Consider the following 24,287-nt stretch of genomic DNA (forward strand, 5'->3'; position numbering starts at 1 on the left):
TTTTTATTGTCAGCATGTTTGCCTACATTTTGCTGAACAAGGCTTTTTAAATCCATGTCCTTATCTGGTATCATAAAGGGCCAAATGAAAGCTGTTGTTGCTCAAGATACCTTATAAATTCATTAAATAGAGTTACTGTATCGCTTTTGAAACAGTTATGTAACTGTCAGAACTAAGCCTTCCCCAACTATGGTGCCTCCAGGAACAGTGAATATTTTGAAAAAATAACTCAATAGCTGAATTGTGTTCAGATCTGTCTGGCCGGTCACATGGCAATTGACTGACACATCATCACATGCCAGATGTGAGGAAAGCTTCAGATGAAGCCGAAACATGTCAGGAAGGTAAAATCTTTCCTGCATCTACCTGTCGTTACAAAAGAGTAAATAATATGTTTTTAGGAGGACAAAATGAACACAATTCAGCTATTTACCAGGGAGGTTCGGAAACGACTGTCAAAATGTTCTGCTGATTGGAGAAACTGGATAAAAAGAGCACCCTTCAAGAACTACCTTAAATTCAACCAATGATGCGGATACAAGGAATAAACACCAAAAAGCCTCAACATCAAGAACCCCCTCACAACAAGAAATGCAGAAAACATCATTAAAGAGGCGAAGAAATCCCTAATCAGAGAGCGAATAAGGACGATGAAAAACAAACTGGAAAAAAAACAACACTTTAATAATAGGGGATACAAACAAACTCAAAGAACACTTCCCAATGGAACACGACGTACAAGAACAGATAAGCACACATATGAAACACACTTATGAAGATGAATTCGCCACAGCAAAAAAAAAAAAAAAAAATCACAAAATCCACAAATTAATGGAAAACCAATGAAAAATGCACCCTCATAGAAAACTGCTTCAACCAGAGGTCTAGACTTTGTCATTACACCTAAAAAAAATACACACTAAGAATTCATCCTTGCAACAGAGCTTGCATGCCAACAAATGCAGAACCAAGGACACGAAGCAGAGCTTTGCAACACTGTAGCGGGTATGTTAAGATCAACAAAGATCACCCACAGCAACATTCCAAAGAAAGAAGAAAAAGCAATAAAGGCACTCAGACAAGATAAAACCATCACTATTCTAGAGGCTGATAAAGGAAGGACAACAGTCATCACGGACACAGACACATAAGAGAAATGATGTTAGGAGATGGGAACACATACACAATACTGAAAAAAGATCCCACAGAACAAAAGAAAAGAACACAACTGCAGTGGTAACAATCATTATCAATAGCCAAACTGCTCATTAAGGTGATTTCCAACACGTCTTCATTTATGACATGACTGTTCAGATTGGATTTGAACTAAATAGATACAATTTTCCACATTTTCTGACAATGAGATTAACAGACGCTGCGCAACATGCTGAAATGTCACAGCTTTTATTTCAATGACTACCAAAGAACAACAAAAAAACTAAACTTTAAGTTGTGACAAAAGGCAGAGAAAATGAAGAAAAAGAAAACACTGCACATAAGACTTCAGTCTTTCAAAAAGAGAAAATGCAGATATCAATTTGGATTCCGCAAATACAAGAGACAAAAAACATACTGGCAAATGCTAAGAACTCCAGGGACGACAACAAACTAAAGAAATATCTGTTACAGTCTTGTGTTTTTTCCTGATATGTTTTCCTCTGCAACAGATTCATTGTCAGCAATCTCCCCCATAGGTTTTCTGAAATTAAAAACGGCAGCAATTTTACTGAATTCTCTTGACTAAAGTAAAATATTAAGCTCTCATCAAAAACAACTTACATTGGTTCGGCGTAGTCCTGAAGTTCAGAGTTCCCAGTTTCAGGCAGGAGGAAGCACAGACCCCCTGCAACTATGGGGAACGTACCGTAGACTATCATGGGAATGGCGTGATGGTAGACGTCCAGGAGCTTCACCAGAGGAGCGAGGATTCCCCCCACACGTGCAAACATGGCATTCAGACCAACACCATTTTGCCTACAGACATAATATTAATCAACAATCCAAATGAATACAAGATAGCATCTGCTGTTATCTCTCTTACCTTACAATGGTTGGATATAATTCTGCACTGTAAACATAGACTGCAGTAAAAGTGCTGGCAGATGTACATTTACCCAGTGTAGCCATGACTGTTATTACTATTGGAAGATCTGTTGGGAAAAGCACAAGAACAACAACACATTTCTGAATTACGTCTGCGTAAAGTCTCGTGTTTAGATAGAAACAAAACAAAAATGTCAATACAAAAAATTCAATACCTGCCAAACTCCTCAAAAGTTGTGTTCAAGAAAATATTGTTCTCAAGAATTAGGTGCAGAATATTATCATAGATTTAGATTAGAGATTGCAAACGGGTGAATTACCTTTTGGTATGAACACAATTGAGAGACAAGCAAGACCTCCAACAATGAGGGTCCCTGACTGCCACACTCTCCTCCCAAAGTACCGGAGGCAAGGCAAAGTTCCCAGAAGTGCAGGTACTTCAACTAATCCAAAGATAAACTGAGTGAGGTAAATATTCAGACCAAAGGTTCCCACATTTATGCTCAGTCCATAGTACATCAGACTGGTTCCAAACCTATGAAGTATTAATAAACGTTTTAATGCAGTATTGAAGATGTGGATATGTCAGTAATTTCAGATCAAAACAAACACTCACCAGGCGCAATTCATTATGAGAGCACGTTTCCTCAGGTATGATCTCCTGAAGATGTCAAGCATATTTCCACTTTTGGTTGGACCCTCAATCTCCAGCTAAACAATTCATGTGCAATATTATTAAATAGACATTGGTTTGTTGTTTTTAAATTCGTTTGTTGTGTGATTCTGCGCACCTTGTCCAACAAGTCTTCTGGGACGTTTCTCCCGTTCACTTTGGCTGCTTTTCGGATCAACTTAACCGCCTCTTCCTTCCTGCCCTGGGTAATGAGCCACCGAGCAGACTCTGGAAGAACCCTTGTTGACAAAGAGACACAGGACCTCAACATATAACGTACATGTACTCTGTAGCAATATGGAAAAATTACTAAGTAATGTGAGTTGAGTTTGTGCTGACCAGTAGCAAATTACCAGAACAAGGACAAGAGGGCAAAAGGCAACCAACTGCATGATCCTCCAGTTGGGGATTAAATAGGCGATTCCAGGCAATATCATGAGTCCAAAAGAGTAAGCACTGTTGCACATCGTGGTGCAGAAAACAAACTTGGAAGCCTTGCTCCATTCTCCTCCTTCAAATCAACAAGACAGGTAGGCTGAGCATCACATAATTTTTGTTTCATATTCATCAGCAGAGTCGTGTTGAACTAAAGGTGCATATACGTTACGGAGAATTCCTTAGTCATACAAACAATCCTCACAGACAACCATCGATAATTGTGTCACAGTCTGATGTCCACTAAATGCATGCAAGACAATGCTTTTGTGAAAACTTCTCAAGTCATCAATCACTGAGTAGGACGGCAGCATTAAATCCAGTGGTGAACTTACCAATCACAAATCCGTTGCCAAGAATGCCTGCAACTGCGATGCCCCTTACAACTTTGAAAGCCATGTAAACATAGATGTTTGGTGAGAAAGCAACACCAATGCCAAACAACGTCAGCAGAAGAAGTGAAAGCAGGTAGGTGAAGCGGCGCCCAAACCTAAAAATAAAGTAACAATTGTTATGATGAAACATTTGCGAATGTTGCTACTTTCATGGGGGAAATAATCACATCCAAGTTAATTTTAAACTTCTACGTAACATGTTTCAACTGTAAAACCTTGTATTTTGCGAGCAGTCTTGTGTTATGGTTCTAACATTATAATAGCACAACAGTGATAGTAATAATGATAATGATGATAGTAATAATCAGGTTTAGTTTGTTTGGTTCTTTTTTTTTCCTGCTGCATTTTCATGATGTTTCATGTTTCTTTCATCATGTTTCTACTTTCAGGAGGGACACTACAGTTTCCCCTTCATTCAATGTAATTAGTCATAAAGAAAAGGACAATTTCAACCATTGGGAAGATGAAACCATGGCTCACCTGTCAGCCAACGGCCCCATCACCACTGCACCCACCAGAAGACCGGCCATGTAAATAGACTGTGACACTTCAAGCATACTGCTCCTGTCACACACCACGTCAAACTGACAACAGGGATAAACAAGCATTACAAAGACAATTCATGTTCATTAATAACATGAACATTAACCCTTCTTCTTGTATATGTACATGGAAATGATGAGATGTTGCCTAAAGGTTTGTGTTGAATGTTGTATTATATTATGATCCATTCATGGCAGCATGTGGGTGTGTTGAGGACAGGATATGAACTGCAACCTTCCGGGTGCACTATGATTTATAAGGGAACGGTCTGCAGGTGTGTGTCGTTTTTGTAAATGAGACCCCTTTTCAATATATGGAGAATCTGTAGAGACTTATTTATTTTAAAAGAGACATAAAATAACCCTCCAAAAAAAATAAACTGTTTCCATTTGAGCAATCATCATAAATCATACCTGAAATGAATAAAAGCAAGGTCATGTGAGGTGCAAAGAACACCACAGGTCAGAGCCGCTCTAAAGATTTAGGCCTTTTTATCGACACAGTAAGATCTTTTTAATAGGCTACCTCTTCAAAATGTAGCAGAATTTGAAATAAGCTTCTCCTACCTCTGTGATAATGGTGTAGGCTCCTTCGGGTGCCTCAAATTTAAATCCATTGATACATCCTGTTGTGGTGTTTATCCGATATTTTTCAGTTGTATTAATATCCAGATCGACAGGAGTGAACATTTCACAGCTCTTGAAGCTTCCATCCTGGTTGACCGGGATAGTCAGGTTTTTCTTCCTCTCCTCTGTCAGGTTGGGTTGGTGCTTGTTAGAGTTATGACGTTTTCTTTGACCTCCGAACTGTGACGCTTCCTGCATGGACTTATTCAAACTGTTAAAATGGCGGCGGACTGTTTTGTTATTGAGCTGTAGATGATGGACAAATACCGAAATGCATCATGGGTACCGTAGTTTGTTCTGTCTGTGTGAAGGTCCGCCAATAGGAGAGCACGTTGCTTACGCCTCCTTCCAGCGGTGGCCAATGGGAAGAGGGGATTTACAGCAGCGCGTGTTTTATATAGGGAAGCTCCGGCTGCTTCACGCTCTCTGTCTTTTTCCTCCTCGTACTGAGCTCAACTGTTTCATCCTTGGCTGTTTTCCTTCGCGTTTATCGGCTAAGTATAAGACTAATCTTTGTTAGGCCAGTATTTCTGTCTTTTGTAATAAATTACTGTGTTAATCCAATCTCAAGGTATGTTGAACTATATTTAAAGTTCACCGCTGCTTCCCTTAACCAAGAGATCTGTCCTCTCTTTCTGTGCGGGTGAAAGACAACAGGACAAAATGGCGCCACGAACACGATTTTTAACGGAAGGGAAGTTTGGACGAATTGGTCCGGTGAGTGAAAAACGATTTTTTTCTGAACGTAATACCGAGCCGCCCGGGTTAAATTGAAAGGTGCGCAGTTTCCTGTTTCACCGAATGCTGCACATTGGACACGATAAATTGGCTCTGTGGTACGTGAAGTTGAACGCCGTTTGATATTGCTAAATTTTATAGAATTAACGGTAAATATATTAAAGTTCAGAAAATTGAGAGTGGAATACGCAGTTTTTTATGTATACCAGGTGTCAAAGACACGCTGAGGAAGGCCTGGGGTCTTTGGATCTATCTATCCTAAACATATAACCGGTTCGGGGAACCTTAAACAGAGATTTTAAAGTCTCGTGAAATAATTTCAGTTCCTTGAACTATAAATAAGGACCTGAAGGTCGCTGTAGTCTAAGTTTATAAAAAAAACTCTAACATGGGATGAAAGGCCCGCAAAGTTTGGAGCTTGATCACTTGCAAACTTTGCCCCGCGTCTGGGACGCGTTTTAACTAGGAAAGCGCTATTTAAGGGAAACTGCAGTCATTTTTTTAATATTTTGTAAGCATGAAGAGATTGTGTGAGTGGTTTGTATGTATTGTGCGTTTGCATCAGGCTCATGTTCTGGTAAAATACACAATTGTGTGGGTGATGCTGTGAGTTGATATAGTTGTGTTGTTGTTTCATCATAAGTGGAAAAAGTAGTTTTCAATCCGAGAATAACACTGTGAATGACTGTGTGAATGAAAAGTGTCCGAATTGAAACACTAGATGACTGATAAACCTTACGGTGCGGTTATTCTAGTGGAGTAAAGACAGCCTTTTATTGGAGATCTTTAGGCAGTTTGAAGTGAGACATTTCTCAGCTTTGAAACTGAAAAAGTGGCATTTTAAAGTATAAAATAAGAAAGAAAAAAAATGGATGCTGTGTGCTTTGTTATCTCCATGTGCTTGGGTAGGAGAAAAAAGGGATAAAGACACAGGATAAGGGAAGAAGTAAAGCAGAAACCCCCTCTTCATGTAGAAAGTGGTTTAAGTAAAAGGACGAGAAATAGAAAGTGGTTTAAGTAAAAGAACGAGAAATAGAAATGTGATTTATATTGAAGGAGAAGAGGAAGTGTGTTTTGAAGGAAAAGTATGTTATTTTGTTGGCTATTATGGAAAGAAAGGAACAAGGCAGGTAGAAAAAGTTAGCCCAGCAAATGAGAGTAAAGAGTATTGGTATTGTGGAGAGATGGGATAGTTAGTATGAGAATGAAGGAAAAAAGTGAAGAATTTGAAATGAATTTGAGGGACATTTTAGCGGCATGTGATGAATTTGAATGCCTCTAACTGTCTCTCTGTCTCCAAGAACCAGGGCTTGTCCACAGACAACCCCCACAGCAACATTGGTACAGTTGTTATTGTAATGAGCTCTTTGTTCTCTGCAGACCGGCAGACTTGAGCTGCAAGAGCAGGAAGTCGATTCCTAAACAAGTAATAGCAAGACACCCTGCTATTAACCTCAGATGGACTTAAAACATCGCTGTCCACTTAACAAGTACACTTGTATTAAAATTTGTGCACAATTTTGTCAGACACATAGGTACGTTGAAACACTAGTAAGGATTCTGTATGAGTTACACATAGTCATATAAATATACATTCACATACAGTGCTCATTGAGGTGACCCCCCTTCAACTTATTTTAATTACTAACCCTGTGTCTCACCAACATTAACTGGGACAAAAGCTAGTTATTTAATATCATGCCAGTGTTATTGTGGTTTTTCTGAATTGTGTTTCATAACCTGAAGGATTGTTTTGTAGTACTATTGTATAGCAGAGATAGATTGTACCGACAAGGCCTAATTGTTTACCAGGTGTCCAGATGATACCACATGAATGAATTAATATATGAACTTTCTTATCTGTAGACTGAACATGTGTGCCCTCAGAATCATTTGTCGACAATGCTTCTGAGGCCACAGGGGGAATGTTGGGATTACACAGGATCACAGAAGGATTGTTAATTTGGATTGTTAATTTTAGTAGAAAAATCTCCATTTGTCATGAGACGCAGCCATGACATGAAAAAAGACTCAGGAATGTAATTGTCTATCGCACCTAGTAGGGGGTTGGAGGAGCTCCGCAGGATCTCCTTCCCCCTTCCTCTTTCTCTGTTTACAACGTGTAATTAAGACTGCTTCAGCTAGCAGACTTTTCACACCTCTGGATGCACTCGTGTCACAGGGGGTCCTGGGAGCCTCGCTCAGAGGAGGTGAGTTACAGCAGTTCAACTCACCCAGCGTTAACAACTAATACTTTTAACCAACTAACAACTTTTAAACCAGCGACCTCCACTCCTCAACTTTGCTGACCCTACCATGAGGGTCAGACCTCCCACATCCAGAGACCAGCGATCCAGAGTCTGCTTTCCAGGGAACCGACCGGTTCTCCCAAGACGGGACCAAGAAAAGACATCTCACATAACTTCTTTGTGTTTTCCTCAACAAGCAGGAAAACCGTCATAGCTTGGAGCCACCAGGTCTTCAGTCTGGAGGGGACCAACTCGGAGCTGTAAAGGACAGCTCCTCAAATACCAACTTCATCTTCTTCTCCTCAGCCTGCAGAACCAGCAGCCACAGTTAGCAGGAGCTGCTAACTAAAGGAGAAGACACCAGCTTCCCTCCAGCAAGACGACAACTGAACTGCTTTAAGGCAGTGGTAACAATTGGGGTTTAATTGAGATTAGTTAAACTTGATGATTATGCATAGAACTGTTTAACTTTCATGAAAATGTGTTAATTCTGTTACAGTGATCGCATTCTTTTGATAATGATATTAGGAGCAGATAATAATGTGTAAACCAACGTTGACTCTGCCACAGACACAGGGTCTGCATGCTTATCTGTTTTACTAACTGGTTAATTCACAATCTTACACATATATCAAAGACAACATCACACTGCGACTGAACACCAGCTGATGACTTATGACGTTTTACAAGATAAATCGCATTCACATAAACTTATTCTAGAAATGGTTCTTTAGCAAAGACACATAGGAAGCAGATGCTACGGCTAAGCTTCTATTGTTCCATTGTCATCAACACATGGTGGAGACCAAGGACAGTCCTGCTCTCTGAGAACTGCCATTTGAAATGTAGTATTTTGTGATCCACCATCTTGTTTTGTACTTCCATGACACAACTCACACAAATGCTCCTTTCAATTCTCTTGTCTCCACACACACACACACACACACACACACACACACACACACACACACACACACACACACACACACACACACACACACACACACATGGTGTATGCAATCCCTTTGAAATAGAGATAACTCCTCAAGAGACGCCCCGCTAACCACATCAATAAGGGGTAATAAAAGCTGGGTGAGATTGTAAACAACACCAGCTATTTACAAGACAAAAGAGAGAGCAAGTGAATGGTGACACTTCCTGCTCACAGCAGGTGAGGAAGGACACTTGAGTCTTCCCCCATCTCTGGAGAATTTTTTGTAATGTTTACAGGAATCCAAGGTGATGGAGTCCATTCTGAGTGACGGAGAAGACATCACATGCCGTGAGGGTCGGAGGACATCGAGCGTGGTGCCATCTTCATTACTGCACCAAGGCAGATTCATCCGACAGAGAGATCATCGTTCCTGACAACGACTAGGAATTCAACGACCAGGAGGGGCCAAATGACAACGAGGGAGCATCCTACGCAGAATCGACACCAGGAGGAGATCATCGTGACGACACCGACGACGAAAGATCCCCAGGGGTGCACTGCGGCAACCCCTGAGAATTAGAGAGAAAACATTGTTAGGTTCAAGCCGGTCAGAAGATCGCAAAACATTGTACAACACGAAGGATCCGAGGAGCAGCACTGATATAGAAAGACAGAAAGAATTAATCAAGAATTCATCTTCACAGAAGAACAGAGGATGAAGTGGCTGAAAGAAAAAACTGTTTGAAGGTTCTGGTCAAAGCCAGAGGTCCTGTATGTGTGAATCATGGAAATGTTTATGTAGATTGATACTTACATTACTAATTGTCTTATCATCTTGGTTTTTGTACATGTCACTGCCATCCCGCAGGTGAAGGTATTAGTTCTTTAACGAATGTAAATCAAGTAAACACACTTGCATTAGCCACATGCTAAAATCACCAACTTCAAATAGTGAATCAATAGAAATTAAGGTAGATCTAACTAACAACCATACTACTTTTCCCCCTGTTTTCCCTAAAGGTAATTTTGGAGTGTGTTGGAATTTCCTTCTATGGGAATTGAGAGATAAGGGAGATGTAGCTTTCCCAATAAAATTGTGTGATTACCTCTGACAAAACAAAATAGGAGCTAAAGCTTGGATGTCTCCAGCAACAAAACGTGTAGGAATTAGGACCATTACTCAAGTTAAAGAAGTAAATGATTATTTCAAAATAACAACAGGAATTTTAGGTGATGTAAATAATTGGTTGCTAATGGCAGATCAAGCTTCTAAAATCTCCCAGAACACAATTAAAGGTTCATGTTTGTGTATGCATTCTTGACCTCTACTTAAGGTAGTGCCGACTCCAGTAAACTCAAATTGTATAGTCAACTTAATGAATCAAACTATACCTAGTAACACCTGTAAGAAACTTTTCTCATAACTACAATATCTAAACTTAAAAACCCTATTTCATAGCACAGTCGCTAAACAAAACTTCACCTGTATTAAAGTAAATGCTGATAAAGTTGAACACAAATTAGGAACTCTTGATTCAACTTTGTGCGGAAAAAACACTTCAAGTTCCCATTGATTTTACGCTATTAACTAGGTCAGATATATGGTGGTGGTGTGGATCAAATAAAATTTATGATGGACTCCCAAGACAGGCTAGAGGTTTATATGCATTTGTAATTTTAATAATTCCAGTAAAAGTCCTGCTTTTAAACATGGATCAAATTTCTACTCTAATACAACGCACTGAGGTGCACCAAAAAGTCATTTTAAACGTCGCAAAAGAGATTGGAGAAGACAATTAGATCCAACTTATATAGATGCGATAGGAGTGCCTGATGAATACAAATTAGTTGATCAAATAGCAGCAAGTTTTGAAAACCTACCAAATATCTCAGCGTTTTCCCAGCCACACCTAATAAAAATGTAGATAGGATTAATTATATTCATTAAAATGTTCAACGTTTAGGCAATTGGACAGAAATGGGTTTTGCAGCCGTCCACGAACAGCTTCAAGAAACCTCAACTATGGCTTATCCGACCCGCATAGCCGTTGATATGCTCCTGGCTGAAGGAGGAGTATGTGCTATGTTTGGTGAGAAGTGTTGCATTTTCATCCCTAATAACACAACAGCAAATGGCACCTTAACTAGGACTCTAGAAGGTTTGCGTACACTCAATATAAAAAAAATTATTATTCATCATTTAGGAGTTGATACATTCATGTGGGACGGTTAGGCTGACATGTTTGGTAATTACAAGGTTTTGGTAATGTCTGTGTTGATTTCTATTTGTTGTTGCATTCCATGTAATAGAGAGCTTCTTACTCGTTTGATTAACACTGCCATCTCCCCTGACAAACGGGATGTAGTAAATATGGCATTGTTAACTTCCACAGGTGAACCAGGTCATTTTGATCCAGAAGATGAAACTAATCTGTTCTCTTTTAATGTTTATTTGTGATGTGATAGAATCACATCAAGAGAGCTATTGTTAGAGTTATGACGTTTTCTTTGACCTCCGAACTGTGACGCTTCCTGCATGGACTTATTCAAACTGTTAAAATGGCGGCGGACTGTTTTGTTATTGAGCTGTAGATGATGGACAAATACCGAAATGCATCATGGGTACCGTAGTTTGTTCTGTCTGTGTGAAGGTCCGCCAATAGGAGAGCACGTTGCTTACGCCTCCTTCCAGCGGTGGCCAATGGGAAGAGGGGATTTACAGCAGCGCGTGTTTTATATAGGGAAGCTCCGGCTGCTTCACGCTCTCTGTCTTTTTCCTCCTCGTACTGAGCTCAACTGTTTCATCCTTGGCTGTTTTCCTTCGCGTTTATCGGCTAAGTATAAGACTAATCTTTGTTAGGCCAGTATTTCTGTCTTTTGTAATAAATTACTGTGTTAATCCAATCTCAAGGTATGTTGAACTATATTTAAAGTTCACCGCTGCTTCCCTTAACCAAGAGATCTGTCCTCTCTTTCTGTGCGGGTGAAAGACAACAGGACATGCTCCAGGATCCAGTCTGTGTTGCAGTGATGTGGGAACGTCAAAGCTGAGAACACCTGACTTATGAAATCAAGACCTGTAAACATGAAGGAGATGAAAACTGCAGCCACCAAACGCTTCTGGAATAAACCAAAGTCCCCGATCTCCTTCAGGATCTGCCCAAAGTTGCTCATCTTTGTTTCTGATTGTCCTCCGAGTGTGACAAGAAAGAAAGATTTATTTTGATGCCAAGCACCAACTTGACTCGCCTCGAGTTAATGTTCAATCCAATAACCGCAGTACTAAAGTGACCTGTGGCATCTTTCACACACTGAGATTAAGGGCCTAATGAAATTGGTATCTCTGTGTGAACAGTGATACAGACGGTATATTTCAAAGGAGTCATCACCCGGAAATTACATTTTTCCTTGTTAAAACATGTATGGCAGACGCTTACGGTAATGGGACGTGTATAAACATGTGAAAATGACCCCTATATTTCATTTTATATCTCTGAGGTGTGTTGTTCTGTGGTGTGGATGTTTGTATATAGCTCCAAAATCATCTTTCATTTTTATTTTTTGGGTCTGAGCAAAGGACCGCCATCACAAACAGCACAACAGTGTCCATGATTGACAGTACCTGTGGCATGCTATGCTTAAAATCCGTACTAGTCTTGCATGTACTCTCGCAAGAGAAAGTTGTCTTTTTATTTTTCCCAAAGAAATTTTAAGAATTGATTTAAAGACTGGATATGTGAGAATGCCAGCTGATGACTCCTTTAAAACAACTATCGGGACATGATTGGGAGGGACCCTGATTTGTTTCTAAATCAAAACAAAGGTGGAAAAAAATTGTATTGTGTCCTTTTTTTTATGTCAGCATGTTCACTTGCTGAACAAGGTTTTTTTTGTTTTAATCCATGTCCTTATCTGTTTTTCATGATAAAGGTCTGAAAATTGTTGTTGTCTGAATGAAATTGTTATACATTAACACCCACAGTTAATGTATAAATGAATTAAAGAGAGTCACTCGTTTAATCTTTGGCCCGATGAAGGACAGAATAATGACTAACCAAACAGGGCAGGTCTTATTTAATGACCTTAGTGAGTGAAAGAAATAAACATTTCCTGTTTTTTTTTAACTCCATTTTATTATCCCCCGCCGTGGCTGATAGGCCCCGAAGGGGGATCTTGAAACAGTCTCCGTACGTACGTCCGTACGTCCGTACGTTCGAATGTTTCTACCTATATCTCGGCAACCCCTGGGCCCACAGTGACCAAACTTCACATGTGGATACATCTCAGAGGGGGAAGGGATACTATGGTGACCTTGACCTAATTTGCATATTAAGTAGGTCACAGGGTCACGAAGTGCTTAAAAACACATTTTGGGCTCTGGAGGCCTAGGTTTTTGAGCTAGGGCTCTGAAATTGTATACACACATGATACACACTCCAGGGATAACCTCCAGTACACCAAGTGACCTGACCTTGACCTTGAAGATTGGTAGGGTCTGAAGTTTGCTTGTCATGGTTGCACAATACATTTCTCCTCATTTCTCAGCAGTTCCTGGGCCCACAGTCACCAAACTTCACACATGGACACTCCACCTGGGGAGAAGGGGCACCATGGTGACCATGACCTCATTTGCATATCTGGTCACAGGGTCACTAAGTGCATAAAAAACGCCTTTTGGGCTCTGGAGACGTATTTTGACATAGCTTATGAAGAAGACCTTTCAGATTCTACATAATTATCTACTAGGACCCATGGAACACCCTCTAGTGTACCAAGTGTGCTGCCTTAGAGCTGGCTTTGTGGGAAAATATAAAGCCCTCCGGCGGGGGATTAGCCGAGCAACGGCCTTCTTGTTTTCAGTATAAAATGTCACTCATTAAAATTTCAGGAACCTGATTTCATTGTGAATCATAGACAACAACATCAAACCACAAATTAAAGATACACTGGCAAACAAATGTTTAATAATTAGAACATGACCGGGGTGGGATTTTTTGCCCTTGAAGGATCTATTTCACCCTGATCAATGTATATCCTCCTGAACAGAATTTGCTTCTCATGTTCTCAACCGAAATTCATTGTTACTGGGTGCTGTCTGGTCCACTTGAGATACATATACATATTGGGATTTCATAGTGCAATTTATGTTAAAACAATGAAGGATAAAATTACTAAAATGTTAAGAGTAATGATTTTTGTTGAGTTAGATAAATCTATTTACGTAAAGACTAAAATGAATAAATAAGTTATGGGTCAAATACATTGTAAAAGGTTAGACTTTGATTAAAATGGTTAAAATAAGTACGTCAAGGTACATGATTTAATTTTACAAATGGAAAACATTTTAGGTTGAAACATTGTGTTTAATAGCAGTGAATTCAGGTAATAAATTATTTATTTAAAATGATAAAAAGCTCAGGGTGTTCATTCATTGGAAACATTTGTACAGAGCTTATTTCTTCCTTTGTCTCTTTTTTACCCTTTTCTTGAAGGTTTCAACCTGTTATAAAAAGCTGGAAATAAACTTTTAAAAAACTGAGTTGGCCTCGCGTCGTTGTAGTTGAGCTCTATCCATGTCCCCTCAAGCTGGGCAAGCATCGAAGAAGAAATAAGCTTGACAGACAGCCAGGAGTCTGAACAATGGGGTGACGATTCCTGCCACACGAGCAAAGGTGGCATTCAGACCGACACCATTCTGCCTGCAGACAACAAACCCATCAACATACTGAAAATCTTCTGCAATTTGTCTGCTAATACATTCATTTTGTCAGTGTCACCTCATGACCGTGGGATGTAATTCTGTAGTGTAAACATAAACAATACTGAAAGTACACGTTGCAGCAAATGTTCCCAGTACAGCTGCAGCTGTGATCGCAACAGGAACATCTAGTGGACAAGCAAAAGCACAAAGAAAAATCTGACAGAACGTCTTCATAACATACAGTTGATGGGAAAACATGAATAATGCCAGCCTGAATTCCTATTCAAATCACTTGATGAGTATTTACAATAAATATTACTATGTCATCTTCACACTAGACCAGGAGTCGGCAACCCGTGGCTCCGGAGGCGCGTGCGTCTCTTTTGTCCCTCTGCTGCGGCTCCTTGACACTCGGTCCCACTGTGCAGTGTGTGCAAAGTGACGTATGTAAACGATAATGGGAGAGATTATGGCCGATGAGATATTTAATTTATTCAGATATGTTTAATTCATGTTGAAGATGCGGCTTGACTTATTCTTTTTATTTCAATCTGCAGTTCCTCAGTATTTTTATGGAGCATAGAAGTTAAAATCAATAAATGCGGTGTTATCTCCATTTTTATGTCGAGAGGGTTTTGCGGCTCCCAGTGTGTTCTGTTCACTGGGTCCAAATGGCTCTTTGAGTGTTGAAGGTTGCCGACCTATGCACTGGACCTGATCACCATTGTGGCAGAGAAGCAACTTACCTGGCACCACTTACCTTACCATGGCAATGATTCCAAGACATGCAAGACCTCCCATTAACAACATCGTTGTTTGACAAATTCTCCTCCCAAAGTACTGGATAAAAGGTACAAATCCCAGGCGTGCACAGATGTCAACTAATCCAAAGATCAATTGCATGAGGTAAATATTCAGACCAAAAGATCCCACGTGTACATGTTTTCACACTTTATTGTCATCTGTAAAAATTCCATTCATCATAATTACAATGTCATAGAAAAAACAAAAAAACCCCAACCTGTCTGAAAAAGACTTCTAATGTTCTGAATAAAACCCAACTGATTTTTCTTCTTCTTCCTCCACCAATCAAATCAAACTATGCCCACTGTGTGTCTTATTTGTATCTTTAATTGCATGTAGCAAATGTAAACTGAAAAATGCAAAGGAAAATATTTCCTAACAAACTGAATGATTATGAAATGATTACTGATTGTCATCATGTCTAGGACACCCTTTGAGTGGTGCCAAAGATCCCAGTAGGGAGCCTGAGACTTTACCTGTTCTGGTGAAATGCCATGTAGAATCTGGAGCAGATCTGGGAAACTGTACATTTTACACTTTAATGTTCACACTTTTATAAATTTACTTTAATGTTTTGGGGTGCACAACTTTTCTTGGCGGCTCCAGGGCCACTGATGTAAACGTCCGAGGCGCCGTTATAAATTAGGTTGGAATCATCATGTATGTACATTTTCATTCAGCAATCCACCCTTTAAAAGTTATAAAGATTTGACACGAATGGTGTGGCAGTGCAGCTTTTGGACCATTGTATCTTCCTGTGCCGTTCAAATTCCCATCAGCTGAATGTAGAAATAAAATACAGTTATAAATGAAGCATGCAAATATAATAATTAACCAAAAATATGAATGTACCTGATGTAAAACCTGCCTCTACTCACCTGAACATACATTCATGCATCATGCTCATCATGCTGATTGGACGTGCTCCTCAGAAGCCATCGGCTCTTGTGTTGAGCCTGTCCAAAACCTTCATCATAGTTTCCCTTCCTTCTGAACAGTTGTTTGTAGTGAAATATGCAGTAGAATTCACCATTTGCAGGTGTGTAATTGGACACGCTACAAATGAACACAGATTTGTCAAATACAGTTTAGTTAAAGGACGTGTGGTTTTCTTGAATCAGTTTCAGCATTTATGTGGTTAAATGAGAATTTTGGTACTGGCAAAATGTTTCAAACTCAACCACATTGATGAAGCTTATAAACATTACACAAGTACATGACAAAAAAAATCACTGAAGACTTTCATTTGGGATCCAGGAGATTTTAGGTTAATATCAAATGAAGTGAAAATGACCATGGGCACAATACGAGCAAAAAGTATCAAAAATCCCACCTTAGTTTTTTCTTGCATTTTTTACAGCAGAAGCAATTTCTGTGAAACGTGTATTTGTCTGCTGTTATTTTTTCCATCTGATAAACTGGTTTCAAACAGGCTGAGCACATCTCTTGTGAAGCTGCTTGAAACTGATGGGGAAAAAAACAAAAAACAAAAAGCCAGACCAATTATTATTAAAGAGGTAAATTTAGAAAAAAAAGAGAAACTTTGACAAGACACTGTGGAACAAATGACAACCAAACCAAGTTTAATTCAATATTCATGTCAAACATAGCTTTAAATATTGAAAAAGATACCTAAACATAAATAGAACATGTCAAACGAGTGATATTAAAAACCAAACAATCAGGAATATTCAACTCAAATAATGTCTAGATAAACTGCATTTATGTACATGAGCTACGACAAAGTAAGTTTCCTATTGAGGCATTTGATTGACAGGCAGCTGCACTTCTGGGTGGGTTGTGACCTGGTATGTTCCTGGACTGGTCGCTGCTGGACTTGTCAATGACGTTGTGGTCTCTGGCTGGGGTGTAACAACAGTGGATGTTTTGGAGGAATAAAAACGGTTCCCAAAGTTATCAGTCCTCTCGTAATTTTCTGTGACCGTCTTAGTTCCTACAATACTTTTCCCCTCGTGGTCCGTGTGCACCTCCAGCACACTGACTTCCCGGTTGGGGTTCGGTTGGCTGCAAGTGGCTTGTTTTTGACCGTTTCTTCTGGGCTCACCCTTCCTCTTTCCAGCAGGGCTGTTGCACGTCAGTGTCTTGGTCGTCCGGAATTTTTCCTCCACCTTCGGACTCTGCTGGCACGTTCTGCAGATTAAGGTTTCTGGCACTACAGCCTCGGCTCTGTCTGTCTTCCTAGCCGCTGACTCGATGGAGATGAACGCGGGTGAAGACGGGGGACTCGACCGCTGTTTTGGGGACGACGCTTCAGCACTTTGCTCACTTGCTGTTTTAGCTCGTGTGGCACTTTCATTTGCTTGCTGTGATTTTTTTCTGCTTGACTCGATGCTAATCTTGCTAATATTGCCTGAAGATGGAGATCCTTGCACAGCCCCTAAGGACTCTTTAAACAGGCATGATAAGCCAGCAATGTCTGCATCAGATTTAAGCGTAGAAACTGAATAAAGGGCTTTCTTTATGGTTCCTTCTATGTCTACGAGTCTGGCTAATGTTTGTTCTTTGAGATTCATTATCTCTTCACTAGCTCGCTCAAGATCTCCAAAAACATGAGCCATTGAAGTCTTGGCCTGCGTGTTTTCTCTTATTGACGGCAGCCTTTTGTCTTTGTTTTCTTCTTTCACCTTAATTTGTTCTGTCTTGTCAGCACTGACAACCCAGTCAGGGACGTTTTCAAAGACACTCCTCAAAGACTTTACGTCGACTTCGCTTGTGTCTTGTTCGATTTCTTCAACTTTGCTGAGGAGGCTCTGGAGTTCTTCCTGCTTTCGCAGGTTGTCAAAGATTTCCATGGCCGCTGTTATGTTCCCTCTCATGATCTCATCCATGTGAACCGACAGCCGCTGTCGGCGTTCGTCCTCCGTCTCAGTCCGTCCTTTCTTTTCCCTCATCTCAACTCTGTTTTCCTGCTTCATTGCTTTCTCCTGCTTCCCTTCACTGCCGTCACTGTGTCTACCAGCGTGACACGATGGATCGATTACAACTTGTGCGGGCTGTGCAATTTTTACTCTTTTTGGTTTTACAGGGGCAATCTTCTTTGGAGATGCTTTTTTACCTCCAAACTTCTGGCATGCTTCATGGAAATCCACATGTTTTTCCTCATTTTCACTCAGACCATCTTTGACTGAGGAATCTTGGTGGCTTTTTTCATCTGCTGTAACATTTAACGTTTGTTGCTTTGGAATGACTTTGGTGTCAGCAACAGCGGAACATATTATGTCAGGTTCCTGGGTCATTTGTTCAGATTTACTCAAAAGCTCAGCGCTTTGAGGACCTAATGAATCCCTATTTGATTTGAACAGTTCTTGCCCAAGTTCATCTTGACAGGGAACTGTTGTATTTACCATTGAGTGAGGAGATTTTGGAAACATTTCTTTGGGGGTGGCAGTATTGTTTTGGGTTGCTTGCATATCTTTTAGGTCTGAAGATTTGCCATTTCTCTGTTTCATCATCAAATGTTCTGGTTTAGGAGGAATGACTGGTTTTGGACCAATAGGTCTTTTGTTTTTATCTGACATGGCACCTCTTGCTGGTTTATTTGAGGTTCTTGTTTCTTGTGGAGATTTTGCATTTGTTGCACACACCTCTTTAACTAATGGTTCTTCAGGGGTATTCGGGCAAAACATCTCGGTGGGTTTTCTAATAGACAGGACATCTGTATTTCGTGACCTTTCCTGGCAGGGTTTGGAGGAGTTTCTATATATCATTGCTGTTCTAAAATCGCCTTTTGTGACATTAATATTGGATTTTTCTAAGGAGTCTAAAGCTGCTTGAACTTTACCCTCAAAAACAACTTCCTCTGCTTCTTGTGCTGGCATAGATTCTGAACTGTGTACATTTGAAACTGAGTCTTCCTGCGAAGATTCTTGAAGTAAAGCTTTACCTTTTTCTCCTGACGAGTGACACAAGGCTTTGGCATTGATTGTGGCCTGTTGAAGCTCCTGGATTGCAGTTTGGAGGTCAGAGATCTCATCATTTTCATCAATTACCTGAACTAGTTCTGCCTGGAGGACCCTGTCATCATCCTGCCCATCACAACTTAAAAATGAAGACTGTGGTGTGACTTTAGAGTTAACAGCCTGGTTCTGTGTATTGATGACAGACGCTGCCAAAGTATTCTGCATATATTGCTTTTGGTCAATTAAAACATTTTGACCTGCAGTTGACATGAGGGTAGATTGTAAACAATTGTCATAGATATTTGGCTTTGGTTGCGTTTGATTCTGATTTCCAGAGAATATGCTTTTTAATCGCTTTATATCCACAGGGACCCATTCTGGAGTACTTTCCTCTGCAAAATCACCTTCCTGTTCATAAGGGTCCTGTCTGGTGACGGGCTCATTTTGAGGGGATTCCTGTTCCTCAGCTGTTGCTTCTGTCTGAAGATTTTTTAGATAATCAAAATCTCCCTTCTCAATGCAGCTCCTGAACAGTTTTACGTTCCCTTTTTCTGTAACCTCAGGTCTGAGGAATCCTGGACAGGTTTGATCTTGAAAGGTGTCCAGAAAGCTGCGTTTGGCCGAGTCAATGATGCCCTTTCTTGTTTCTTTATCAAGGGTTTTAGCCATTTCACCACTTTCCTGTTCTGGTTCATAATACTCTGCGCCTTGCGCAGGGCTGTAAGTCTTCACATCTTCCTCATCAAAATACTTATACAGCGAGTAAACAATGACTTCAGCGGAGTTGTTTACATCTTGTTGAATGATCACTCCTTTCCTCAGAGAGTTGTCTTGGTTCAGAATATCCTCGACAAGCTGAGCCACATTGGCCGTTTTGCACTCTGTGTCCTTGGTGGTGTGGACCTGACGCTGGTGAATAGGTACATTCACCACAGTGGCTGTCATGCATCCTTTGCTATCCTCTTTTAGGTACGTGATCTGAGGTTTTAGATTCACTCTTGGTAGGGAATGGAGAACAAAGTTTTGTGCACCACCTTCAGCAAACTCATCATATTTGATCTCTGGCCCACTCTGTGACATTGTGAATTTAGCCTTTTTAGCAATCATAGTCTCGTTCACCTCAATAATTGAACCAAATGAATGAATGGCACGTGCATTGTAGAGGAAATCTAATGTTTCTTTGATGTTTTCCATCATGGTCTCAATTTCATCTTTGTTCTGCTGCCTGATTTTGTCAAATGGCATTGATTCAAACAGATGGGTTCTGTTTCTCACATTAGCAACCAGACAGTCCTCACCTGTCCCACCGTCTCTTGCTGAGATTTGAGGTTTTGATGTATGGACATGGGAATTCTCTCTTTCTATGTTTGTTGAGAGGAAAGGGTTGTTTTGGAAAAGAGCGGCACTTGTTTTTATCACATCAAGACATCCCTCTACATCGGGAGTGCTTGAAAGTTCCTCCTCAGTGAGTATTTCAGCAGTAGAAGTGGCTTTGCTTAAATTAGTCTCAGATTCAACATTTTGACCAACAGCATGGACACATGACACTTGTTTATCAGGCTGTTTTTCCAAATCAGGGTAGATTCTTTTGTTTTTACTTTGTAAATTGTCTTCACGACGCATGTCAATCTCCATGTTCTGTATTTGGGCATTTGTTTCATCCGCAGAAACAGAAACGTTTGTCTCAATAATTCTATCTGAATTTGACCTATTTGTGTTCACATGCTGACTCTCAAATAACCTTCTGGTCGCCTGGACATCTATTTTAACATTCTCCTCCTCACGGTCTCTGTCAGGTTCTGGCCTAAAGGGAAGAGATTTGTCATCCCCTGCAAGTGCTTTCACAGGTCCAGTATGAGGCTTTTCTTTTGGCTCCTTGAAAACGGCTGAACGTTTCTTGACATCACACTTTTCCGCATTCCCCTCTCCCATGTGCATCTTAGGGGTGTTAGGAGACACTTTGTCTTTCAAGCCAGAGTTCTCAAATATCAAGCATCTTGACAAGACCTCTCCCTCATATCCAGTTTCACCAGCTGTCTCCCTTTCTGAACTCAAAACCTCAGCAAGCTCCTCGTCCACAACATCATCCAACATCTTCAGCTCTGGGTGAGTGTGCTTCAGGAGCCGTCTCAGCTCACATTTCTGTCGCTGTTGATACAGCATTTCCTTAGAAACTTGGGAAGCTTGATAATGTGGCCCAGAGCTGTCTTCTGCTCCTGAAGGAGGCGGAGGATGGCCATCCTTTCCTTGGAAGGATGTTGGGTCATCAGCCATCTTGGGAGAACAAAGTAATGTTCTTACTATTCCATCCATGTCAATATAACTCAGCCCATCAAGGGAAAACCATGCTCCAGCTTTGTTATTTTCATGAGAGTTTGTTACCATCCATGTCCGGCCGGTTCGCTCTCCTCATGCCAGCCGTAGAAGTGTTAAGAGGAAATCCAAACGAACCAGGAAATACAGCCACACATGCAACCTTAACCATAACTGATAGAATATGTGCAATGAATGGCATCCGTGTCAGTTTTGATATTTTGAAGACAATGAATGTCCATCAGGATATCGCTACATTATGCAGGTAACTATGCAAATCCATTGTGCACATAACAGTTTCACCCACCACAATATCATGCTAACCATCTGGTTTACCTGAAAAGATCTTCCTCTTTTCGCTGATTCAGGTGACCGACTGTGTTCCTGGACAGAAATAGGAAAATGTTTCAATTTATTTTCCAATTAATATGAGCTGTCTGACTGGATTCACCATATCAGTAATGGACTGTTTACATTTTGTCATTTCCATATGATGCGTAACTCTGGAGAAGCTCAACAACAGCAAATCATGTTGTTTCAACTGACTACACTATGTCAATTTCTAGGCCTATTTATCTCCGTAAAAATATGTAGATCTTTTAATATAAGAAATTATTTTATATCTAGTTTAAGAAAATTCACACCTCTGAAGATATTGTACACTGAACAAAAAAAGACACAGGAGTAGACTGTTGTTTACCGGCTTTACAGGAGTGTTGGTCGATTCCCGAGTAGCCACTTTTGACAAATAGAGAGCAGACATCACTTTGACTGAGACGGACAGTTTGTCCTTCGTTTGGATGTCTCTGAAGTCTGCAATTGACCTCCTCTTTTCATCTGTGGAAGGAGCAGACACAGTCGATTTAATGTGTACAATTTTGTTATGACACAAATTGTACTGCGTCGCACTTGAGAAGGGTCTAATCAGAGCCGTCTGAGAGCCGTGTTGACAATGTCTAAATAAAGACTGTAATCAGCAGCATGCGACTGGGAGGCAGACGATTCTGAAAGTATTCAAAGACAATGACTCGTTTAATGACACAGGTGACTTCTGGCCGTGTCATCAAATTGTGTGTTAATAGGCACCAGTTTGGGGCCACGAGTAATGGCCGTTTTCAAGCTGATATTTACCAGCTGTCGTGTGGTTGAGTTATAAATGTCCCGCTTGTGGTGCAGGAGGTCATATAACTGACTCCAGTGACACACATACTGAGGCTTAAAGGACAGCGAAGTCACTGCAGCTACAGTTGACTAAGCACAGTGAAGCAAAAGTAAACAGACATTATGTCTCGAAGTTGCTCATAAAAATAAAGAAGTATCTACAGTGTGGAAGCTCCCCTATCGAGAAAACATGAAAAAAACTGTATTTAGATAAAGAGTGGCAGCTTGGGTGATGAATTCTGGCCGAAACTAATAGATTAGCAAATTATTTGAAGTATTAATATTGTATTTATATATATTTTTTAAGTCTCTCATGTTGTATTTTTAGCTTTTGGGTTTAAAAAAAATAATAAAAAGAAACTGGTGTGTTTTTAGGAATCTCTTTGAGATGAAATTTACTCACAGTAGTGAAATAATTCCAATTTCCTTTCTGTCCGTCTTCTTTGCGCCTACAAATCCATGAGATAATATCTCAGTCTAGTTTCCTCCTGCTTTGTGTCCTTTGCAGAGCCGAGCCTCTGCCTCTCCTGGTCGCTCCTTCCTTCTGTCTCATGCCTGCCCCGGAGACAGCTGACCCTTTCACCCTCATGCACTTATTCAGGACTTGCGACACACTGGCTATTTCCGTCCCGTTCTGAAGTGGCCCATGATGCCCACACCGGGCTGAGTCAATCACAGCTCTTTGCACAGTCACTGCACGGACATGTACCCCGCTTCTCTTTCACTCATTTGGAACTCTGACCTGAGTCACAGGACTCGGAGAAGGCTTTGTCGTGAGCGTAATGATGATTACATCTAACAAAATCAAAAGCATATCTATTTGTCAACATTCATTTTATGCAGTGTTCAGTGCTATTGTATTGGGGCCTGTCTTGATCAATAATGGATGATACAATATTTTTGGTCTCATTTTTACTTGTTTGTTGAGAACTATTTATTACACAGACTCTCATGACTCATTTGTTTTTGATAAGAATTTTCTTTATCAGATGGGTTCGGGTTAATATTTTAATCCAGAAGTGAGCAGTGCTGTGTAAGTTACTTATTGATTCTTATGAAACGCCATTTGTTATATTTATCCCTCTCTAAGAGACATTTCGGTTGTATCTTGTACTTTAAAGATAGCTGTAATACTGCTATTTCCACCAGTATAATGACTAATTTACCTAAGTAAATCTGAACATGAGTAGATTTTATGAACTAATGACAACTGAGGTAAACTATAAAAATCTAGACCGTGTAACAAGCTAAACTACTACTAATAATTTTCCTCAGATAATGCAGCAGAATTTGAGTGGACATATCCTAATGACACTTATACTTGGCCATCCACAGTTTATTGAACTAAATAAGTAACGGTAACTCCTATCAGCTCCCTGGAGCACCGTAATGTGGCTGCCCACCACATACTAGAAATACAGTGGGTAAATGCGGAAAAAGGAATTTCCCCAAGGAGATTAATAAAATACGATTAGTTTGGAAACTTCAACATCACAAATTTCACAAATGTAACAGAGGTTTCTAACAAAAAGAATCTTGTAATTCACAATACTGGTGTCAAGCGCTCCATAAACACAAAGATACGGGAATATAGTGTTGCGTGATCGCCGTTCATAACAGAGCAGACTTTGACATTTTTTATTGCTCTTACGGGAAAGTGATGTCACCTGGTACTCACCTGCATCAGCGGCAGCATTTCTTTCAAAATCGATACCTCCAATTGTTTTTCTTCTCTCCACTCTGTCCAGATTC

General features: G+C 40.3%; 2 protein-coding genes across 2 annotated transcripts; both read right to left on the reverse strand.

The window, feature by feature from the left end:
* Positions 1-793: 793 nt before the first annotated feature.
* On the reverse strand, positions 794-12,527 carry LOC308143872 (solute carrier family 22 member 13-like). The gene is made up of 11 exons (XM_080514814.1): positions 11,604-12,527; positions 4,656-4,859; positions 4,027-4,130; positions 3,487-3,641; positions 3,056-3,227; positions 2,835-2,955; positions 2,660-2,754; positions 2,364-2,578; positions 2,042-2,150; positions 1,780-1,974; positions 794-1,699 (listed from the first exon to the last, which is right to left on the reverse strand). The coding sequence occupies exons 1-11, from the start codon at positions 11,808-11,810 to the stop codon at positions 1,624-1,626; spliced, it is 1,653 nt and encodes a 550-aa protein (XP_080370940.1). The 5' UTR covers positions 11,811-12,527; the 3' UTR covers positions 794-1,623.
* Positions 12,528-16,700: 4,173 nt separating this feature from the next.
* LOC308144055 (xin actin-binding repeat-containing protein 1-like) lies at positions 16,701-23,091 on the reverse strand. The gene is made up of 4 exons (XM_080515067.1): positions 22,939-23,091; positions 22,075-22,211; positions 21,711-21,758; positions 16,701-21,335 (listed from the first exon to the last, which is right to left on the reverse strand). Exons 2-4 carry the CDS (start codon positions 22,135-22,137, stop codon positions 16,896-16,898), a joined length of 4,551 nt encoding a protein of 1,516 aa, XP_080371193.1. The 5' UTR covers positions 22,138-22,211; positions 22,939-23,091; the 3' UTR covers positions 16,701-16,895.
* Positions 23,092-24,287: the final 1,196 nt, after the last annotated feature.

Source organism: Blennius ocellaris (genome assembly GCF_963422515.1).
Source record: "Blennius ocellaris genome assembly, chromosome: 19".
Taxonomy (NCBI): Eukaryota; Metazoa; Chordata; class Actinopteri; order Blenniiformes; family Blenniidae; genus Blennius; species Blennius ocellaris.

Excerpts from the sequence above, each read along its gene's own strand:
- LOC308144055 (XM_080515067.1), bottom strand. The coding sequence starts at position 22,137 with ATGTCTGCTCTCTATTTGTCAAAAGTGGCTACTCGGGAATCGACCAAC. Across the intron at positions 21,759-22,074 it reads CCAACACTCCTGTAAAGCCG|GAACACAGTCGGTCACCTGA; the intron begins GTAAACAACAGT and ends ATTTCTGTCCAG. Across the intron at positions 21,336-21,710 it reads AAAGAGGAAGATCTTTTCAG|ATGGCTGATGACCCAACATC; the intron begins GTAAACCAGATG and ends TGTTCTCCCAAG.
- LOC308143872 (XM_080514814.1), bottom strand. The coding sequence starts at position 11,810 with ATGAGCAACTTTGGGCAGATCCTGAAGGAGATCGGGGACTTTGGTTTA. Across the intron at positions 2,755-2,834 it reads CAGAAGACTTGTTGGACAAG|CTGGAGATTGAGGGTCCAAC; the intron begins GTGCGCAGAATC and ends TGAATTGTTTAG. Across the intron at positions 2,151-2,363 it reads AATTGTGTTCATACCAAAAG|ATCTTCCAATAGTAATAACA; the intron begins GTAATTCACCCG and ends TTTTCCCAACAG.